Genomic DNA, 21,606 nt, shown 5'->3' with positions numbered 1-21,606 from the left:
GCATTCTTCAATGGGCGGAAGACTCCAGGTCCACCATATCCGCAGTCCACATCCCAGGCGTGGACAACTGGGAGGCAGATTATCTCAGCCGTCAAAGCGTGGACGGTGGCGAGTGGTCCCTGCACCCGGCAGTATTTCAGTCGATCTGCCGCAAATGGGGCACTCCGGACGTGGATCTAATGGCATCCCGTCACAACAACAAAGTTCCTGTTTACGTGGCTCGCTCCCACGATCCTCAGGCCTTCGCCGCGGACGCTCTGGTTCAGGACTGGTCCCAGTTTCGTCTGTCCTACGTGTTTCCCCCTCTAGCTCTCTTACCCAGAGTCCTGCGCAAGATCAGAACGGAGGGTCGTCGAGTCCTCCTCATTGCACCGGACTGGCACAGGCGAGCTTGGTATCCGGACCTGCTCCAACTGTCCGTAGAGATGCCGTGGCATCTTCCGGACCGTCCAGATCTATTCTCGCAAGGTCCGTTTTTCCGCCCAAATTCTGCGGCCCTCAAATTGACGGCGTGGCTCTTGAGTCCTGGATTTTGACGGCTTCTGTTATCCCCCCTGAAGTCATCTCCACTATGACTCGGGCGCGCAAGTCTTCCTCCGCTAAGATCTATCACAGGACTTGGAAAATTTTCCTGTCCTGGTGTCGCTCTACCGGCCATCCTCCTTGGCCATTTTCCTTGCCGACCCTTCTGTCTTTTCTACAGTCCGGTCTGCAGCTAGGACTGTCCCTCAACTCTCTCAAGGGACAAGTTTCGGCTCTGTCAGTTCTGTTCCAGCGGCGTCTCGCTCGGCTGGCTCAGGTCCGCACCTTCATGCAGGGTGCGTCTCACATCATTCCGCCTTACCGGCGGCCCTTGGACCCCTGGGACCTTAATTTGGTTCTCACGGTTTTGCAGAAACCCCCCCTTTGAGCCTCTTGGGGAGGTTTCTTTGTATCGTCTTTTACAGAAGGTGGCCTTTCTGGTTGCCATAACTTCCCTCAGGAGAGTCTCTGATTTGGCTGCGCTCTCCTCGGAGTCACCTTTTTTAGTCTTTCATCAAGACAAGGTGGTTCTCCGTCCGACTCCGGACTTTCTTCCTAAGGTGGTCTCTCCCTTCCACCTTAACCAGGACATTACCTTACCTTCCTTCTGACCGGCCCCTGTTCATCGCTTTGAAAAAGCTCTACATACTCTAGATCTGGTGCGTGCTCTCCGGATCTATGTTTCTCGCACCGCTGCGCTTGGACGGTGCATCTCTCTTTTTGTGCTAACCACAGGTCGGCGCAAGGGCCTCCCTACTTCTAAGCCGACCTTAGCCGTTGGCCTAGCCGGGAGAGGCGCCTACCAGGCGCCTACCAGAGAACGCAGGCGCCTCCCCCGCCGGGGATCAAAGCACACTCGACCAGAGCTGTCGGTGCCTCTTGGGCTTTTAGGCACCAGGCTACGGCTCAACAAGTCTGTCAGGCTGCCACTTGGGCTAGCCTGCATACCTTCTCGAAGCACTACCAAGTGCATGCTCATGCTTCGGCAGATGCGAGCTTGGGCAGACGCATCCTTCAGGCGGCGGTCGCCCATTTGTGAAGTTAGGTTCTGCCTACTTCTTAGTTTTTCTGTTTATTTCCCACCCAGGGACTGCTTTGGAACGTCCCACGGTCTGGGTCTCCCAAAGGAACGATAAAGAAAAAGAGAATTTTGTTTACTTACCGTAAATTCTTTTTCTTATAGTTCCGTCTTGGGAGACCCAGCACCCTCCCTGTTGCCTTTTGGCAATTTCCTTGTTCCACGTGTTTTCACCGGCTGTTGTCGTGGACAGAGTCTCCGGTTGTTCCGGCTCTTACTCTGTTCTACTTGTGGGTGGCTATTCTCCTTCAGCTTTTGCACTAAACTGGCTGGGACTGGCTCACCAGGGGGTGTATAAGCTCAGAGGGAGGAGCTACACTTTTAGGTGTAGTACTTTGTGTGTCCTCCGGAGGCAGAAGCTAAACACCCAAGGTCTGGGTCTCCCAAGACGGAACTATAAGAAAAAGAATTTACGGTAAGTAAACAAAATTCTCTTTTTTCTATATTAAAGTAAACTTGGAAAACCCCTTACCAACGTTGGTTGTGCTGGTAATGTCCAATATCAGCTGTGCCCACATCTGTGCTGGCAGATAACTTAATTAGCCATCATCCGCCCTTTACCAGCCTGCTATGAAGTGGAGCTGTGACAGTGGCATGCTGGGGACACACTATCTTAGCCGCCCATCGGCACCTCCGCAGCGTGATTGCAGGGAGCCGATGGGTTGGTTGCCATGACAGCCTTCATGAAGACCCACATGTCTGTCATGACAGTACTCAATGAAAGAAAGCCTTGCTGGCATTCAAAGGACAGTGATTTTTTTTCTATATACAGCTATACCATAGTATTGTTTTAATATAGCACAAGCAATCTGACGATCACAGGTTCAAGTTCCCTATGGTGACTACTAAATGCAGTTTAAAAAAAAAAAACATTTTGAAAAATATTAAAAAAATAAACTTAAATCGCCCTTTTTACCTCATTAAAAAAATAAGAAATAAAACTTTGCAAAAAAAAAATGCTATGAGAGATAATTAGAATTTCATATCTACCTGAACTTGGTATCCATAAAAACATTTGGCTCAGTTATATAGTTGGTTGACCAAAATGTCATTATTATATATATGATTACTAGCTGTAGTACCTGTAGTTGCCCAGGATAGTAATTGTTTCTGTCTCTTTCCCGTCCGGCCTGTCTGTCTCTTTCCCGTCCGGGCTGTCTGTCTCTTTCCCGGTCGGCCTGTCCCTTTTTCTGTGTCTATCTATGTCTCTGTCTCTTTGTCTCTCTTTCCCGGTCTGTCTGTCTCTTCCCTATCTGTCTCTCCGTCTCTTTCCCTGTCCGTCTGTCTGTCTCTTTGTGTCTATCTGTGCCATGATTATTATTATTTCTAAGAAATATGCAATAATACCTAATAGTGTACTATTTACTATAGAAATAAAATAACACAATACCACAACATGAAAAAGTGATCATCACAAATTAAAATATTTAATATATCTTATATCTGGAGCTTGTCCCATTACTTTATTCGCATTATTTCCTTTTCTGTCAAGTATTAGACGTAGTTCACCTAGATTATTTTTAGGATCCTCTAGGATATACCAAGGCATTGTGGTAAAACGTTCTATATTTCTTTTTTCCTCCAAAAAGCTAAATTTTACAATAAATTGCTTCTATTTCAGAAGGGATTTGCCTTCCTTAGCCTGCTTGTTACTGATTGCATCTCTCTTCCCCACCTTCATGTAGTGTTTCATCTGGGTTATCAATTCTGGGATGGAAGGATTAGTGGGTTCTAACCAATAATAAAGGATTGGTGCTTTTGTTAATAGCAGTAAGGCATTTTTCAGCTTCAGAGGGCATTTAAACTGATTGGGTTTAGAGTTTTTTCACTTGCCTTCTTATCCTATTTAATAGCTACAGTGATTTGCAGTTTTTGATATTTCCATGGAATCAATAGAGATCTGTGCCCAATCAGCCTTAGGACTATGAATATTGCAAACTTGAAAATATCTGCATCGTATGGATGACATTCGTTGAAATCAATTCACTTAGCTGCTGCTGTATTCTGCTGCGGATTTTGCCACATTTGAACAGGCCCTAAAAGTAAGCAGCACTGCTAGAAATGTAATATTCCCTAGTTACTTTGTAGATAAGTCAGCAGAAGTCTGTTAGTCTGCTAAGTCTATATTGTCAACCAGAATTGCAATTTAAAGTGTTTTTATTTGAAAACTCCTCGAATGGGGACCAAAGAACTATAGTAAAGAAATTAATATGAGCCTGCACTAAGATTTGAGCAGAATCCATGTGTCATTGTCGTATAACAGTTGCTGGTTTAGTTCTCGTCTAGATGTATAATAGTTAACGTTTTCAACAGGTCCAAGCTGTTCTGAAACGTAAAGAGGAGGAAGACAGACAAATGAGAGATTTGGTACAGAGTCTGCAAGATGCTTTGGAAAAAGAGAAACTGAAGGTCACCAATCTGGCTGAGCAGGTAAAGCATATTCGATCATGGGTAGAGTAAATTGCTCAAAGCAGCTTGTTAGGTCATTGGCTGGACCCAATATGTAGTATGTACTTGTAAAGAATCTTTCTGAACACCAATCTTAATTTGTTTGATACTGGTGTAACATATTTGATTTTATGTTTAGCGGTTGTATCATCTCTTAAGGAGTGCACCAACCTTTGGCTTCCTGCTTGCAAGGAGTTGGAGCACTGCTAAAAATTGATAGTATGGTTGCGCTGAAAGCAGAGGCATCTTTGTCTCTGTGTCATGGGAGAAACGCAAGGACACTGATGTTGACCGGAAAGGAAAGGAAATCGACCATCACTAGTATTAAAAATCTCTCCGTTAATTGAGAACGGGGAGAATTTTGATGAGTGGTTGCAATGTTGCTTGTTTTAAAAACACTTTGTAACTTCACCGTTTAAAATAAAACAACTTTTTTGATTGAAGGAAGCTATCTCTTATTTGTCATTACTGTCTGCTCACAGGTTGCTGCCGCTAAGGCAGAAGCAGCGCACAACAGGAGGCACTATAGGGCTGCAGTGCTGGAACTCAGTGAGGTCAAGAAAGAACTTCTGGCAAAGGAACAGATGATTCAAGCACTTCAAGCTGAAGCTGAGAAACTGCAGTAAGTAATTTGAGTTTTCCCCTACACAAACTGCAAAGAAATTGCAAGTAAATAGCGTATGTGTAACCTAAGTTTACTAATCCACAGTCTAAAGCAACATTGAACATTTGAGCTGTCTTCCATGTTCTACAATTACCTATTGTGATCTTTATATCCTGAATTCCTTTATGATGTTGTCGATTTCATCTTGCAGGTCTCAGGATGAGAAGCATTCTCAGGAACTGTCACAGTTTCAGCAGGAATTGGCTGAAGCACGTTCACAGTTGATACTTCTCCAGAAGGAATTAGATGAACAACTTACTAAGAAGCCACAAGTGAATCAAGAGGTAAAAAAAGATATACAAATTGTCAAATGTGATCTTTTAAATTCCTAGTGAGGACAGAAGTTTCTGTGGCTAATATCTGTTCAGATCATTGTATAGCAATGAAGGCTGTGCTTTTTAAGGAACACATGCAGGTCTCCAAACATGTTTAAAATCTGCATGTATATAGTAGCCTAAATCTACAGTATTTGCGAGTCTGCTTTCTTCTTTGGCCCTTAAACTTTGAATAGTATTGTACTGTACATGTCTGACCACTGCTCCATTTAAACTCCTCAGGAACAGGAGCTTAGGACAGCCATGCTAATGACCTGTGGTGCTCCCTTTGCAATCATTCATGTGATAGAGAAGTTGTTTCAAATTTTGGTGGCTAAAAATCACTCCTTCTTTGTCGCTCCATTGGGAGACCCAGACAATTGGGTGTATAGCTTCTGCCTCCGGAGGCCACACAAAGTATTACACTTAAAAGTGTAAAGCCCCTCCCCTTCTGCCTATACACCCCCCGTGCATCACGGGTTCCTCAGTTTTCATGCTTTGTGCGAAGGAGGCAGACATCCACGCATAGCTCCACATCTTAGTCAGCAGCAGCTGCTGACTATGTCAGATGGAAGAAAAGAGGGCCCATAACAGGGCCCCCAGCATGCTCCCTTCTCACCCCACTCTTGTCGGCGGTGTTGTTAAGGTTGAGGTATCCATTGCGGGTACGGAGGCTGGAGCCCACATGCTGTTTTCCTTCCCCATCCCTTTAGGGCTCTGGGTGAAGTGGGATCCTAATCGGTCTCCAGGCACTGAGACCGTGCTCCATCCACAGCCCCTGGGGACTCTGCTGGACAAGGAGCCGAGTATCGTCAGGGACAAGGCCCTGCTACTTTGAGGTACTCTGTGTCCCCGTGGGGACCGCGCACAGAACCACTGCAGCATTGCTGGGTGTGTTAGTGCGCCGGGGACCGCAGCGCTGACTGCGCTTGTGCCATCACACACTGCAGCGTGGCTGGGTGTGTTAGTTTACTGGGGACTACCGCGCTGACCGCGCGCTGCCATTTCACACTGCAGCGCGGCTGGGAGTGTTAGTACGCCGGGGACTACCGCGCCGACCGCGCTTATACGCCGGCCGCGCTTATAACTTTAGTCCCCGGCTTTTGCGGCCTAGTCTCACTTTTTTCCCGCCCCCAGGCCTGCCAGTCAGGGGAAGGGCGGGATGCTGCACAGGACGTCAGCGATGAGGGTTGGAACATGCTTTGCATACTCCACCCCCCTCACTGTGCACAGTGGGGCACCAGATTCCCGCACTTTCTAGGGCACGCCCACGGCCCCCTCCTCTCCTCAGGACGCCGGCAGCCATTCCCGTCAGCTCTTCTGACGTTGGAGAGGGGAGACAAGCTCTGGGAGACCCAGGCAGGGATTCTGGTGATCACACAACCGCTTTGAGCGGGCGGTAAGCAGCACCTGAGGTGCTGGCCCCACTAGTGCAGAAGTGTACATATAGATTATATGCTTATAGGCTATACTTTACACTGTATGGTGCACGGTTGATTTTTGGCTATATACCCTCCTGGATTGCTCAGAGGAGACAACAGCATGTCGTCCACAAAAAGCAAGGGTGCCAAAGCACAGGCTTACTATGCTGCCTGCGCCGCATGTACGGCTATACTACCGGCAGGTTCCACCGACCCTCATTGTGTGCAATGCTCGGCCCCTGTGGCACTTTCTCAGCCGGAGCCTCTGCTACTGGTGGCCCAGGGGGAACCACCTGCTAACACTGTCCAGGTGACGGGGACGGAGTTTGCAGTTTTTACTGATAGACTTTCTGAGACTATGGCTAAGATACTAGAAGCCTTGCAGTCCAGACCGGTATCTCAGACCATGGGCACTGTTGAATCATTGCACCCTGGTCCCCCTCAGTTGGAACAACAATGTGCTCCCGGGGTGTCTCATAGATCCCAGGGTGAGGTCTCTGACACGGACCGCAGCCCTAGACCGCCTAAGCGAGCTCGCTGGGAAATTCCCTCGACATCATCACATTGTTCAGGGTCTCAGCGGGAGGACTCTCTGTATGATGAAGCGGAGGGAGCTGATCAGGATTCTGATCCTGAGGCCGCTCTCAACCTTGATACTCCTGATGGGGACGCCATAGTGAATGATCTTATCGCGTCCATCAATCAAATGTTGGATATTTCTCCCTCAGCTCCTCCAGTGGAGGAGTCAGCTTCTCAGCAGGAGAAATTCCGTTTCAGGTTTCCCAAGCGTACAACGAGTATGTTTCTGGACCACTCTGACTTCAGGGAGGCAGTCCAGAAACACCGAGCTTGTCCAGATAAGCGTTTTTCCAAGCGCCTTAAGGATACACGTTATCCCTTCCCCCCTGACGTGGTCAAGGGCTGGGCTCAGTGTCCCAAGGTGGATCCTCCAATCTCCAGACTGGCGGCTAGATCCATAGTTGCAGTGGAAGATGGGGCTTCACTCAAAGATGCCACTGATAGACAGATGGAGCTCTGGTTGAAATACATCTTTGAAGCTATCGGCGCGTCTTTTGCTCCAGCATTCGCAGCCGTATGGGCACTCCAAGCTATCTCAGCGGGTCAAGCGCAAATTGACGCAGTCACACGTACGTCTGCGCCGCAAGTGGCGTCCATAACCTCTCAGACGTCAGCATTTGCGTCCTACGCTATTAATGCTGTCCTGGACTCTGCGAGCCGTACGGCGGTTGCATCCGCCAATTCGGTGGCAATACGCAGGGCCTTGTGGCTACGGGAATGGAAGGCAGATTCTGCTTCCAAAAAGTGCTTAACCAGTTTGCCATTTTCTGGCGACCGCTTGTTTGGTGAGCGATTGGATGAAATCATCAAACAATCCAAGGGAAAGGATACATCCTTACCCCAGGCCAAACCAAACATACCCCAACAGAGGAGGGGACAGTCGAGGTTTCGGTCCTTTCGGGGCGCGGGCAGGTCCCAATTCTCCTCGTCCAAAAGGCCTCAGAAGGATCAGAGGAACTCCGAGTCATGGCGGTCTAAGTCACGTCCTAAAAAGACCGCCGGAGGTGCCGCTACCAAGGCGGCTTCCTCATGACTTTCGGCCTCCTCACACCGCATCCTCGGTCGGTGGCAGGCTCTCCCGCTTTTGCGACACCTGGCTGCCACAGGTAAAAGACCGTTGGGTGAGAGACATTCTGTCTCACGGTTACAAGATAGAGTTCAGCTCTCGTCCTCCGACTCGATTCTTCAGAACATCTCCGCCTCCCGAGCGAGCCGATGCTCTCCTGCAGGCGGTGGGCACTCTGAAGGCAGAAGGAGTGGTGGTCCCGGTTCCTCTTCAGCAACAGGGTCACGGTTTTTACTCCAACCTGTTTGTGGTTCCAAAGAAGGACGGGTCTTTCCGTCCTGTCCTGGACCTAAAACTGCTCAACAAACACGTAAAGACCAGGCGGTTCCGGATGGAATCCCTCCGCTCCGTCATCGCCTCAATGTCCCAAGGAGATTTCCTTGCATCGATCGATATCAAAGATGCTTATCTCCACGTACCGATTGCTCCAGAGCATCAGCGCTTCCTGCGCTTCGCCATAGGAGACGAACACCTTCAGTTCGTGGCACTGCCGTTCGGCCTGGCGACAGCCCCACGGGTTTTCACCAAGGTCATGGCTACAGTAGTAGCGGTCCTCCACTCTCAGGGTCACTCGGTGATCCCTTACTTAGACGATCTGCTGGTCAAGGCACCCTCTCAAGAGGCATGCCAACACAGCCTCAACGCTACTCTGGAGACTCTCCAGAGTTTCGGGTGGATCATCAATTTTCCAAAGTCAAATCTGACACCGGCCCAATCGCTGACATATCTTGGCATGGAGTTTCATACCCTTTCAGCGATGGTGATGCTTCCGCTGAACAAACGGCGGTCACTGCAGACAGGGTTGCAATCTCTCCTTCAAGGTCAGTCACACCCCTTGAGGCGCCTCATGCACTTCCTAGGGAAGATGGTGGCAGCAATGGAGGCAGTCCCTTTCGCGCAGTTTCACCTGCGTCCTCTTCAATGGGACATCCTACGCAAATGGGACAGGAAGTCGACGTCCCTCGACAGGAACGTCTCCCTCTCTCAGGCAGCCAAAGCTTCCCTTCGGTGGTGGCTTCTTCCCACTTCATTGTCGAAGGGGAAATCCTTCCTACCCCCATCCTGGGCGGTGGTCACGACGGACGCGAGTCTGTCAGGGTGGGGAGCAGTCTTTCTCCACCACAGGGCTCAGGGTACGTGGACTCAGCAAGAGTCCTCCCTTCAGATCAATGTTCTGGAGATCAGGGCAGTGTATCTTGCCCTAAAAGCGTTCCAGCAGTGGCTGGAAGGCAAGCAGATCCGAATTCAGTCGGACAACTCCACAGCGGTGGCTTATATCAACCACCAAGGCGGAACACGCAGTCGGCAAGCCTTCCAGGAAGTCCGGCGGGTTTTGATGTGGGTGGAAGCCACGGCCTCCACCATATCCGCAGTTCACATCCCGGGCGTAGAAAACTGGGAAGCAGACTTTCTCAGTCGCCAGGGCATGGACGCAGGGGAATGGTCCCTTCACCCGGACGTGTTTCAGGAGATCTGTTGCCGCTGGGGGATGCCGGACGTCGACCTAATGGCGTCCCGGCACAACAACAAGGTCACGGCATTCATGGCACGATCTCACGATCACAGAGCTCTGGCGGCAGACGCCTTAGTTCAGGATTGGTCGCAGTTTCAACTCCCTTATGTGTTTCCACCTCTGACACTGTTGCCCAGAGTGTTACGCAAGATCAGGACAGACTGCCGCCGCGCCATTCTCGTCGCTCCAGACTGGCCGATGAGGTCGTGGTACCCGGATCTGTGGCATCTCACGGTGGGCCAACCGTGGGCACTACCAGACCGACCAGACTTGCTGTCTCAAGGGCCGTTTTTCCATCTGAATTCTGCGGCCCTCAACCTGACTGTGTGGCCATTGAGTCCTGGATCCTAGCGTCTTCAGGGTTATCTCAAGAGGTCATTGCCACTATGAGACAGGCCAGGAAACCAACGTCTGCCAAGATCTACCACAGGACGTGGAAGATATTCTTATCTTGGTGCGCTGATCAGGGGTTTTCTCCCTGGCCATTTGCCTTGCCCACTTTTCTTTCCTTTCTTCAATCAGGATTGGAAAAAGGTTTGTCGCTCGGCTCCCTTAAGGGACAAGTCTCAGCGCTGTGTTCTTTCAGAAGCGTCTTGCCAGGCTTTCTCAGGTACGCACGTTCCTGCAGGGGGTTTGTCACATTGTCCCTCCTTACAGGCGGCCGTTAGAACCCTGGGATCTGAACAGGGTTCTGATGGCCCTTCAGAAGCCACCTTTTGAGCCTTTGAAGGATATTTCTCTTTCTCGCCTTTCGCAGAAGGTGGTCTTCCTAGTAGCAGTCACATCACTTCGGAGAGTGTCTGAGCTAGCAGCGTTGTCATGCAAGGCTCCTTTCCTGGTGTTTCACCAGGACAAGGTGGTGCTGCGCCCGGTTCCGGAATTTCTTCCCAAGGTGGTATCCACTTTTCATCTCAATCAGGATATCTCCTTACCTTCTTTTTGTCCTCATCCAGTTCATCAATGTGAAAGGGATTTGCATTTGTTAGATCTGGTGAGAGCGCTCAGAATCTACATTTCCCGTACGGCGCCCCTGCGCCGCTCGGAGGCACTCTTTGTCCTTGTCGCTGGTCAGCGTAAGGGGTCACAGGCTTCCAAATCCACCCTGGCTCGGTGGATCAAGGAACCAATTCTCGAAGCCTACCGTTCTTCTGGACTTCCGGTTCCCTCAGGGCTAAAGGCCCATTCTACCAGAGCCGTGGGTGCGTCCTGGGCTTTGCGGCACCAGGCTACGGCTCAGCAGGTGTGCCAGGCGGCTACCTGGTCGAGCCTGCACACTTTCACCAAACACTATCAGGTGCATACCTATGCTTCGGCGGATGCCAGCCTAGGTAGACGGGTCCTTCAGGCGGCGGTTGCCCACCTGTAGGAACGGGCCGTTTTACGGCTCTATTACGAGGTATTATTTTACCCACCCAGGGACAGCTTTTGGACGTCCCAATTGTCTGGGTCTCCCAATGGAGCGACAAAGAAGAAGGGAATTTTGTTTACTTACCGTAAATTCCTTTTCTTCTAGCTCCAATTGGGAGACCCAGCACCCGCCCTGTTCCCATCGGGCTGTTGTTTTTTCGTGTACACATGTTGTTCATGTTGAATGGTTTCAGTTCTCCGAAATTTCTTCAGATTGAAGTTACTTTAAACCAATTTATTAGCTTTCCTCCTTCTTGCTTTTGCACTAAAACTGAGGAACCCGTGATGCACGGGGGGTGTATAGGCAGAAGGGGAGGGGCTTTACACTTTTAAGTGTAATACTTTGTGTGGCCTCCGGAGGCAGAAGCTATACACCCAATTGTCTGGGTCTCCCAATTGGAGCTAGAAGAAAAGGAATTTACGGTAAGTAAACAAAATTCCCTTCTTTTCTAGACTGTGTTTTAAAGATGTATTTGTACATTTAATACATCTTTAGTCTATTTCCTCAGGTAGAGGATCTGAAGTGGGAGGTTGAACAGAAGGAACATGAGATTCAGTCCTTGAAGCAACAGTTGGATATGACCGAGCAACGTAACCAAAGAGAAATGGAGAATGTTCAGACGTTGCTTCAGGTATGCAAAACCCGTCATCAGTCTTCTCTTTGTGATATTTCAGCAAGTACTTAGCAATGTATTTTATTTTTTTCAAGTTTTAAACATTGACTATTTATGACCTGTTACGTAAGTAACCTCTTGGATCCCTGCCACCTCCCATAAATGAAGCCATTGAGGTTTCTTTGGCTTTTTTCCAGCACAACAGTGCTTCAGACTACCATGGTGTGCGGGTTAATGAGGTTGTGTGGCAGTTCCTTTCACAATGTGTAACTGTTGAAAGAGGGCTTAACTGTTTTCACCAGAATACTGGTGTCTTCATTTCTTTTTTTTTTTTTTTTTTTTTTTTGTGAAACTCATAGTTGCAGAAAATTGTTGTTACTTTTAATGTATTTGCACCAGTCCTAATTAGCTTTGCCAACTTTTTGAAAAGGGCACAGAGTTTAGCCATAAGGTGGATGTGACCAGACACTGCTAGCAAATTCCTTATAAGTTATGCCACAAAAGTGGTGTAAACTTAAGTCCCTTACTAGAGTACATTTCTAGTGGTGGCACGCGATCGTTGAGAGATGTGCCAAATTCATTAAGAGACCCACACTTTTTAATAAATGTTGTGCATCTTTCTCAAGTTCCCCAATCATCAAGAGTCGCTTGCAAAACAGAAGTCTCGATAAATCTGGGCCTAAGAAATAGTGTGTGTGGGGTGGGGGGGAGGGGGGTCCCAGCTTTTTTTTCCCCTCACTGTTCAGTAGTTGAGGAAAACTTGAACATTGATGAAGTATTATGGATCAGTGGAAAATTTTCCCCCAGTATCATCAAGTAGAATAAATTGTAATTTGGTGACTAACTTTGCCATAATGTGATTTTTCCACTGGTTATAATTTTTTGTAGATTGTAACATTGTTGTCTTGTTACACTACAGAGTCTCAAAGCTGAACTGGAGGTTGTACGAGAAGATCTGACCATGAATCAAAAGGACAAGTTCATACTGCAGACAAAAGTGACTGAACTAAAAAACAGCATGAAGACTTTGTTACAGCAAAATCAGCAACTAAAATTAGATCTTCGTCAAAGTCGGACTAAGAAGGTTAGAAATTTTATAAAATACAATTGCTGCCAGCCCTTTTAATATATTACTGTTACTAATGGTTTGTTTAGGGATACATTGTTAAGAATACATGTATTTATTTTTCTTCATAGACACTTATTCCTCTTGTATATGGGGATGATAGTTGTGTCACAGAGAATAAAAAACCCCTACCATAACATGATATAATAGGTGAAATAATAGTTGTGGAATATAAGTGATTGTTAAAGGGAATATAATGTAGGCAAGGAGATTCTGAATCCAAAGGTTTATCACTTAATTACTGGGTGCAGCCATTCTCACATAATGACGGCATTGAGTCTTTAGCATTTAGCTTACCCAAGGGACCTGTCCAGCCCACATCAGGCTTTTAATAGAGATTGTGAAATGACTGTAAGGTGTCACTTACAGGAGGGGGCATGTTGGACTACTCTGCATGTTCATGTATAGTCCTGTAATGTTAATTACAGTGTAATAAATCCATTACCTTAAGTAAACAATTACACACACACACACACACAATTTGCTTTTTGTTTGTAACCCCCTACATTATGTTGTCTTCAGCCTACATAGCAAGAACCTGCTGACAGATTCCCTTTAGGAATTAAAGTAAATCTTCTGTAGACTGACAATCCAAAATCCTTGGCTCCATGAATACAGACTTTAATGTTTTAGTGGATGTTCCCAGTCATACTTGCTAGCTTCATATTCACAAATTTCTATACATGCCGTACGTGTACATTGTAGCAATTACTGTGATTGACAGCTTGACTCCCTCTGTACTGGCCAAGATCATAGAAACCTCTGATCGTGAACACTTGAACCTTTAGGGGTTTTTTTTTTGTTTTTGTTTTTGTTAAGGTGGATCCATGATGATGAAACCTATTGAAAAAGTTATCTGAAAGCAATCAAAAGAAGGAAAATAAGCATTTCTATGTAAAAATGACTTGCTGTGCAGATGCTTAAACTTTTGAGTGTTTTTTTTAATCGCCTTAGGTTTCAAAAGATGCCAAGTGTCTAAAAAGAAGTGACCTGTCCGTTCTTCAGGAATCTTCTGATCAGAAGACGCTCAGTACTTTACAATACAAATAAATGGGAAAGCTCAAAAGATGCCCAGGCATCTTTTAGAATACTTTCCTAGTGTTTTCTCTTCAGAAGTAAAAGCATGTTAAAAGGACAACCCAAAACTGATAGAAAAACGTTCGTCAAAAACAACAAAGCAAACGCTAATCAAAAAGAGGCAAAAACAGGAAGACATACTAACTTTTCCTGAAGTGTCTCTTTTAGAAAACTAAGTGGGTTTGCGTGGATATAAAAATGTCGTGTGTACAGTCCCATAGTTAATCAAGAGAAGATGACTTCCACTGTCTGCTCAGTCCCTCACAAAATAGGCTAGTCAATTCGCAAAATTCTTCAGTCCTTAAATGGTTAATAAAATACTTTGTGTGATGTTTTTTCCATGTTCCTTTTACTTACCTTACTGGGTTTTTTTTTTTTTTTTAATTTCTTACTTTTTGCTACAGAGGAAGGAGTTTAAAGGAGACATTACATCATCTAATCCTGTGACTCCGGTTAAGATACCCGACTGTCCTGTACCAGCTTCCCTGCTAGAAGAGCTCCTGAAGCCTACAACCATCAGCAGAGAGCCTTTGAAAAACTTGAATAGCTGTCTTCGCCAACTAAAGTAATATTACGGTGTTTCAGGAATCCTATTCTATAATTATCTGATTGTGAATGGCCAAAGAAACTACAAGTGTTTTCTTATTAGAATACAATATCCAAAATAACAGTTGCACTCAAAGGGAAGGGAAAAATAACTAAAGGATATAAATAGTGAATATTGAAATGAGAAAATGCATTGCTGCCCAGAAAACATGAAAACATTTTGGGGAGAAAAAAAATGATATAATTGGCTAAACTTACTTGAACCCAGTTACCACGCCAAGGTATAACTCTCAACTGGGTCCTAATCTAAATTTCTGTCTCTTTTCATGTCAATCCTGACCTTTTTTTTTATATGGGCTAGAAAAGAACCTGCAAAAGAAAAATGGAAACACCTGAGGTAACTGGGAGGAGTGCGCAGACAAAGGACATGACTCCATAATACAAAATAGAAGAATTGCTTGCACTTCCTAATCTGAAGATCTGAACTGGTGTAAACTGAACATATAGCATACATTATCCAAAATAACACTTGCACTCAAGTAAAGGGGAGGGAAAAATTACTGAAGGATGTAAATAGTATATATTGAATTAAGTTATTTTGCAAATAAAATTGGCCAAATATACTTGAGCCAAGTTACCACGCCAAGGTATAACTCTCAACTGGGTCCTAATCTAACGTTCTGCCTCTAATTCCTGCATTGCAATACATTATACCAGTTAGTGAGACACTAGCACAAGCCTATAAGATCTGTAAGGCATGGTCTGACAGGTTTGCTGTAGCTGGCTGACCCTGAGGTCGTCGTCATGATATTGAGTTGCCATGGCAACGATTGGGCCCCATGATCACGTTGCGGGGGTCCTGATTGGGTGGGAGAGGGAGTGCACTTCCTCTCCCAGCCTCCTAAACAGGACAGTGGAGTCAATGTCTATTTTGGTGTAGTTGGCGTTGTAGCCGGTATAAAATGGACCGACTCCTAAAATATGTAATAAGTTGGGTACAGCGGTTCAATGCAGTATGTGATCAATATTTTTTCATAAGAATTTGGCAAAGTTATGAAATGTCCTATAAATATCTGTTCTATTCCTAATCAAAGAATGTAGGCATTCAGTTGAGATGAATCTGTGCTGCACGTCAGCTACATGATATAAGTAGTTAAGTAGTGATGTTACCATTTTACTACAGTAAATTTATCAAACATCAGTCATGTACAGTTGAAACCAGAAATTTATGTACACTATCTAAAAAGATACGTCTGCATGTTTTTATCAGAATAAACCAGGGGTCTCAAACTTGGCTGGGTGTATGGGCCGCACACAGAAAAAAAATAATTTGAGGGGCCGCATTCTTTTCAGGACAAAGTGACATTGGTAGTGGTACTATATATATAATATATATGTATATATGTATATGCATATATATATATATATATATATATATATATAATGCACACATTTTTTTTTGTAAGTAATACAGTTTTATTTACAATTAGCACCGCATAGTAATTTTGGCCAACATCTTGTAGTAATGTGCCCCATCCTGTTCCCCATTCTGTAAAAACGTGCTCATACTTGTCCCCTTGTAGCAATGTGCCCCATGCAGGTCCTCTTCTTGTATTAATATGCCTCCATGCAGCTCCCCTTCTTTTAGCAATGTGCCCCATGCAGGACTCCTTCTTGTAGTAATGTGCCCATCCTGGTCCCACCTTGTAGCAATGTGCCCCATGCAGGACTCCTTCTTGTAGTAATGTGCCCATCCTGGTCCCACCTTGTAGCAATGTGCCCCATGCAGGACTCCTTCTTGTAGCAATGTGCCCATCCTGGTCCCACCTTGTAGCAATGTGATCCATGCAGGACCCCTTCTTGTAGCAATGTGCCCCCATGCAGGTCCCCTTCTTATAATAATGTGCCCCCATGCAGGTCCCCTTTTTGTGGTAATGTGCCCCATATGCAGGTCCCCTTCCTATAGTAATGTGCTTCATGTAGGTCCCCTTCTTGTATTAATGTGCCCCATGCATGTCGTCTTGTAGTAAACACACACACACACACACACACACACACACACACAAACCCTGACACAGACACACACCCTGTGCCGCCTCAGCTGAGACACACCCCCTGTGCAGCCTCAGCTGACACACACACACACACACACACACACACACACACACACACACACACACACACACACACCCTGTGCAGCCTCAGCTGACACACACACACACACACCCTGTGCAGCCTCAGCTGACACACACACACACACCCCCTGTGCAGCCTCAGCTGACACACACACACACCCTGTGCAGCCTCAGCTGACACACACACACACACACACCCCCTGTGCAGCCTCAGCTGACACACAAAGCCTGTGCAGCCTCAGCTAACAGACACACACAGTGCAGCCTCAGCTAGCAAAACACACACACACACACACACCCACATACACACCCTCAGCTGCCACACACTCCCCCTCTGCAGCCTCAGCTAGCAACACAGACACTGTTCAGCCTTAGCTACGGTAGCGCGACACACACACACCCTGTGCAGCCTCAGCCAGCAACAGAAACACACACAGACACACAAATACATTCTGCTCACCTATCCTCCATCGGCTCGGGAGCACGCAGGCACGGGGACCCGATAATGATCACAGCTGCTGTCACTGCTGAACTTTCTGCCGGCGCGTGCAGAGCACTCAGAGCAGTTCTCACTGCACAACAGCCACTGGCCAATCACAGGTAAGCATCTGAGGTCATATGCAGCAGGTGCTTGCCTCTGATTGGCAGGCGGCTGTTATTGCGTTCTGCAGCGAGAACTTCACTGTGCGCGGCAAAGGCAAAACTGTAAGCTGAAATAGACAGCTGGAGGCTGTGGCCCCTTGAACCGGTCGCCATCTTTACCGGGTCCACGGGCCAGCGGGCCGCAAGAAGCCACCTGAAAGGCCGCATTCGGCCCGCGGGCCGCGTGTTTGAGACCCCTGGAATAAACCTTCCCGTTTTAGATCAATTAGGAACCAAAATTATTTATATTTTCCAAATATCAGAATAATGAGAGAGAATATTTCAGGCATTTCTTTGTCGCTCCATTGGGAGACCCAGACAATTGGGTGTATAGCTTCTGCCTCTGGAGGCCACACAAAGTATTACACTTTTAAAAAAGTGTAACCCCTCCCCTCTGCCTATGCACCCTCCCGTGGATCACTGGCTCCTCAGTTTTTATGCTTTGTGTGGAAGGAGGCACACATCCACTCATCCATTCTCATACATAGTTATGTCGGATGGAAGAAAAGAGGACCCCGATGGGGTCCCCGGTATGTTCCCTTCTCACCCCACTATGTCGGCGGTGTTGTTAAGGTTGAGGTACCCATTGCGGGTACGGAGGCTGGAGCCACATGCCGTCTCCTTCACCATCCCTTATGTGGCTCTGGGAGAAGTGGGATCCTAAGCGGTCATCCATGAGCTGGGACCGTGCTCAATCCGCAGCCCCTGGTGGAACCTGCCGTCCGGAGCTTCTTCACCCCCAGGGACCGGGCCCTGCAACTGGAAGGTACTCTGTGTCCCCATGTGGGGACTGTACAGAGAGGGTCGCACCTTATCCCCGGAAGCCACGGTAGTTCCGTCCGTTGTCTTTTCGGCTGACTTCCGCGCCGACTGTGCCTGCTTGTCGGGCACGGCCTTAAATTTAGTCCCCGGCTTCGCCGCGGCCTAGTCGTGAAAAATCCCGCCCCGAGCCTGCCTGTCAGGGGTTAGGGCGGGATTGCCGACATGACGTCGGCTTTGAGGGCTGGAGCATCTTGCATGTTTCCCTCCCCCCTCATTGACCACTGTGGGGACTCCAGATTCCCGCTCTTTGCTAGCGCCGCCCCCCCCTCCCTGAGAGCTCCGGCGGCCATTTTTTTAGCATTCTGCCGGTGGATGCTACTCAGCAGCAAAGCTCAGCAGCTCCGGGGGATCCACGACAGGGAATCTGGAGGACACACTCCGCTTGTTAGCGGTTGGTAAGCCACACCGGTCCCCCTAGGGTGCCGGGATGGGGATATATATATATATATATATATATATATATATATATATCTGTTCGGAAAGGCTGTAAACCCTTTTCCTATATACCCTCAGTGGTCACTCTCCTAAGAGACAACAGCATGTCGTCCACAAGGAGCAAAGCTACTAAGGCACAGATTTTTTTCGCGGCCTGTACCTCTTGTGGGGCTATGTTGCCTGCGGGATCCACCTACCCTCACTGTGATCAATGCTCGACTCCTGCCACGCTTGCTCAGCCGGAGCCTAGGGCACTTGTGGGCCCCTCGGCTCATGTAGATCCCCCTGCTCCCACTGAACAGGCTGCAGGGACAGAGTCACCGTCGTTGGCCTCTTTCGCTGAGAAACGCTCCCAGTCACTTTCTCAGTCCATTGCACAGTCTATGGACAAATGGTCATCTAAGCTCCTTGAGGCTTTGCAGTCCAGACCGGGCCCTTCACAGGCCCCGGCCCTTGTTAGTCTGTCTCCTCCAGGCCCTTCTCGGTCCGCGCCGCAGCGCGCTCCGAGGATAGCCCCTAGGCCCCAGGCGGAGGACTCCTGCCCGGACCGCAGCCCCAGACCGGCTAAGCGGCCTCGCTGGGACTCTTCCCCGGCCTCCTCACGCTGCTCTGGATCCCAGCTTGAGGACTCTCAGGACGATGAGGCGGACGTGGGAGCTCAGGGCTCTGACCCTGACTTCGCACTTAACCTTGATACCCCTGAGGGGGACGCCTTAGTAAATGATCTTATCTCGTCCATCAACCAGGTGTTTGATCTCTCACCACCGCCTCCTCCTGCAGAGGAGTCGGCTTCTCAGCAGGAGAAACACCAATTTCGGTTCCCCAAACGTACGCGCAATACGTTTTTTGATCACTCTAACTTCAGGAACGCTGTCCAGAAGCCCAGAGCGGTTCCGGACAAGCGCTTTGCTAAACGGCTCACTGACACGCGTTATCCCTTTCCACCTGAAGTCGTTAAGGGCTGGGCACATTCTCCCAAGGTGGATCCTCCAGTCTCTAGATTGGCTGCTAGGTCCGTTGTGTCTGTTGCCGATGGCTCATCCCTGAAGGATGCCACTGACAGACAGATAGAGCTCTTGGTGAAGTCTATTTATGAGGCCACGGGCGCGTCTTTCGCCCCGGCCTTTGCGGCCGTGTGGGCTCTCCAAGCAATCTCGGCATGTCTGACTGAGATTAATGCTGTCACGCGGAATTCTGCTCCACATGTTTCTTCCTTGACCTCTCAGGCATCGGCATTTTCGTCCTACGCCATAAACGCCGTCCTGGACTCCGCTAGCCGTACGGCTGTAGCATCCGCTAACTCCGTGGCAGTCCGCAGGGCCATGTGGCTGCTTGAATGGAAAGCAGACTCTGCTTCCAAAAGGTTCTTAACTGGTTTGCCTTTTTCTGGCGACCGTTTGTTTGGCGAACGGTTGGATGAGATTATTAAGGAATCCTCGGGAAAGGACTCCTCCTTACCCAAGTCCAAACCTAAGAGACCTCAGCAGAGAAAAATCCAATCGAGGTTTCGGTCCTTTCGTCCCTCCGCCAAGTCCCAATCCTCTTCGTCCAACCGGCCGGAGAAAGGCCAGAGGAACTCCTATGCGTGGCGGTCCAAGTCACGCCCCCAAAAGGCCGCAGGAGGCACTGCCCCCAAGACTGCCTCATCATGACTCTCTGCCTCATCTAGCCACATCCTCGGTCGGTGGCAGGCTCTCCCGCTTTGGCGACGCCTGGTGGCCACACGTTCAAGACCGATGGGTGAGAGACATTCTGTCTCATGGTTACAGGATAGAGTTCAGCTCTCGACCTACGGCTCGTTTCTTCAGAACCTCACCAACCCCACACACAGGCCGACGCACTTTTTCAGGCAGTGGACGCTCTAAAGATAGATGGAGTTGTGATTCCCGCTCCCCTTCAGGAACGTGGTCGCGGTTTTTACTCCAACTTGTTCGTGGTGCCAAAATAGGACGGGTCATTCCGTCCCGTTCTGGACCTCAAGCTGCTCAACAGACATGTGAGAACCAGACTATTTCGGATGGAATCTCTCCGCTTGGTCATCGCCTCGATGTCACAAGGAGACTTCCTAGCATCGATCGACATCAAGGATGCTTATCTCCATGTGCCGATCGCACCCAAACATCAACGTTTCCTGCGTTTCGCCATCGGGGACGAACACCTCCAGTTCGTCGCATTGCCCTTCGGCCTGGCGACAGCCCCACGGGTTTTCACCAAAGTCATGGCATCAGTCGTGGCGGTCCTGCACTCTCAGGGCCACTCGGTGATCCCCTACTTGGACGATCTCCTAGTCAGGGCTCCTTCTCGGGTGGCGTGTCAACGAAGTCTTTCCGTCACTCTGGAGACTCTCCAGCAGTTCGGGTGGATCATCAATTTCCCGAAATCCAAGTTGACACCGACCCAATCACTGACTTACCTCGGGATGGAGTTTCATACCCAGCCAGCGTTAGTCAAGCTACCGCGGGACAAACAGCTTTCTCTGCAAGCGGGGGTGCAATCACTTCTTCGCAGTCAGTCACACCCCTTAAGGCGCCTCATGCACTTCCTGGGGAAGATGGTTGCAGCTATGGAGGCAGTGCCGTTCGCGCAATTCCATCTACGGCCACTCCAATGGGACATTCTTCGCAAATGGGACAAGAGTTCGGCTTCCCTCAACAAGACCATCTCTCTTTCCCTTGCAACCAAAACATCACTTCAGTGGTGGCTCCTACCCACATCTCTGTCTCGGGGAAAATCGTTCCTACCTCCAACCTGGGCCGTGGTCACCACGGACGCGAGCCTGTCAGGTTGGGGAGCGGTTTTTCTCCACCACAGGGCTCAAGGAACCTGGAATCCAATAGAGTCGTCCCTTCAGATCAATATCCTGGAGATAAGGGCAGTATATCTAGCCCTATTGGCTTTCCATCGGTGCCTGGAGGCCAGGCAGATCCGAATCCAGTCGGACAACGCCACTGCCGTCGCTTACATCAACCACCAAGGCGGCACTCGCAGTCGTCAAGCCTTCCAGGAAGTCCGGCGAATTCTGCAGTGGGTGGAAGTCACAGGCTCCACCATCTCTGCAGTTCACATCCCGGACGTAGAAAACTGGGAAGCAGATTTTCTCAGTCGTCAGGGCATGGACGCGGGGTAATGGTCTCTTCACCCAGACGTGTTTCGAGAGATCTGTCGCCGCTGGGGAACGCCGGACGTCGACCTCATGG

At 48.6% G+C, this 21,606-nt stretch overlaps 1 protein-coding gene across 2 annotated transcripts in view; it reads left to right on the top strand.

Moving 5' to 3' along the window:
* The window catches only part of GOLGA3 (golgin A3), a 151,818-nt gene that overhangs the window by 109,866 nt on the left and 20,346 nt on the right, over positions 1 to 21,606 (top strand). For both annotated transcript variants that reach the window (XM_075321798.1, XM_075321791.1), the window contains exons 18-23: positions 3,914 to 4,030; positions 4,531 to 4,670; positions 4,864 to 4,996; positions 11,522 to 11,644; positions 12,546 to 12,710; positions 14,234 to 14,394. In XM_075321798.1, the coding sequence (XP_075177913.1) occupies positions 3,914 to 4,030; positions 4,531 to 4,670; positions 4,864 to 4,996; positions 11,522 to 11,644; positions 12,546 to 12,710; positions 14,234 to 14,394 (839 nt within the window). The remainder of the gene's footprint in view (positions 1 to 3,913; positions 4,031 to 4,530; positions 4,671 to 4,863; positions 4,997 to 11,521; positions 11,645 to 12,545; positions 12,711 to 14,233; positions 14,395 to 21,606) is intronic.

Source organism: Anomaloglossus baeobatrachus, chromosome 1, assembly GCF_048569485.1.
Source record: "Anomaloglossus baeobatrachus isolate aAnoBae1 chromosome 1, aAnoBae1.hap1, whole genome shotgun sequence".
Lineage (NCBI taxonomy): Eukaryota > Metazoa > Chordata > Amphibia > Anura > Aromobatidae > Anomaloglossus > Anomaloglossus baeobatrachus.
Note: the sequence above shows the minus strand (reverse complement) of the source record. Positions and strands in the feature narration are given on the sequence as shown.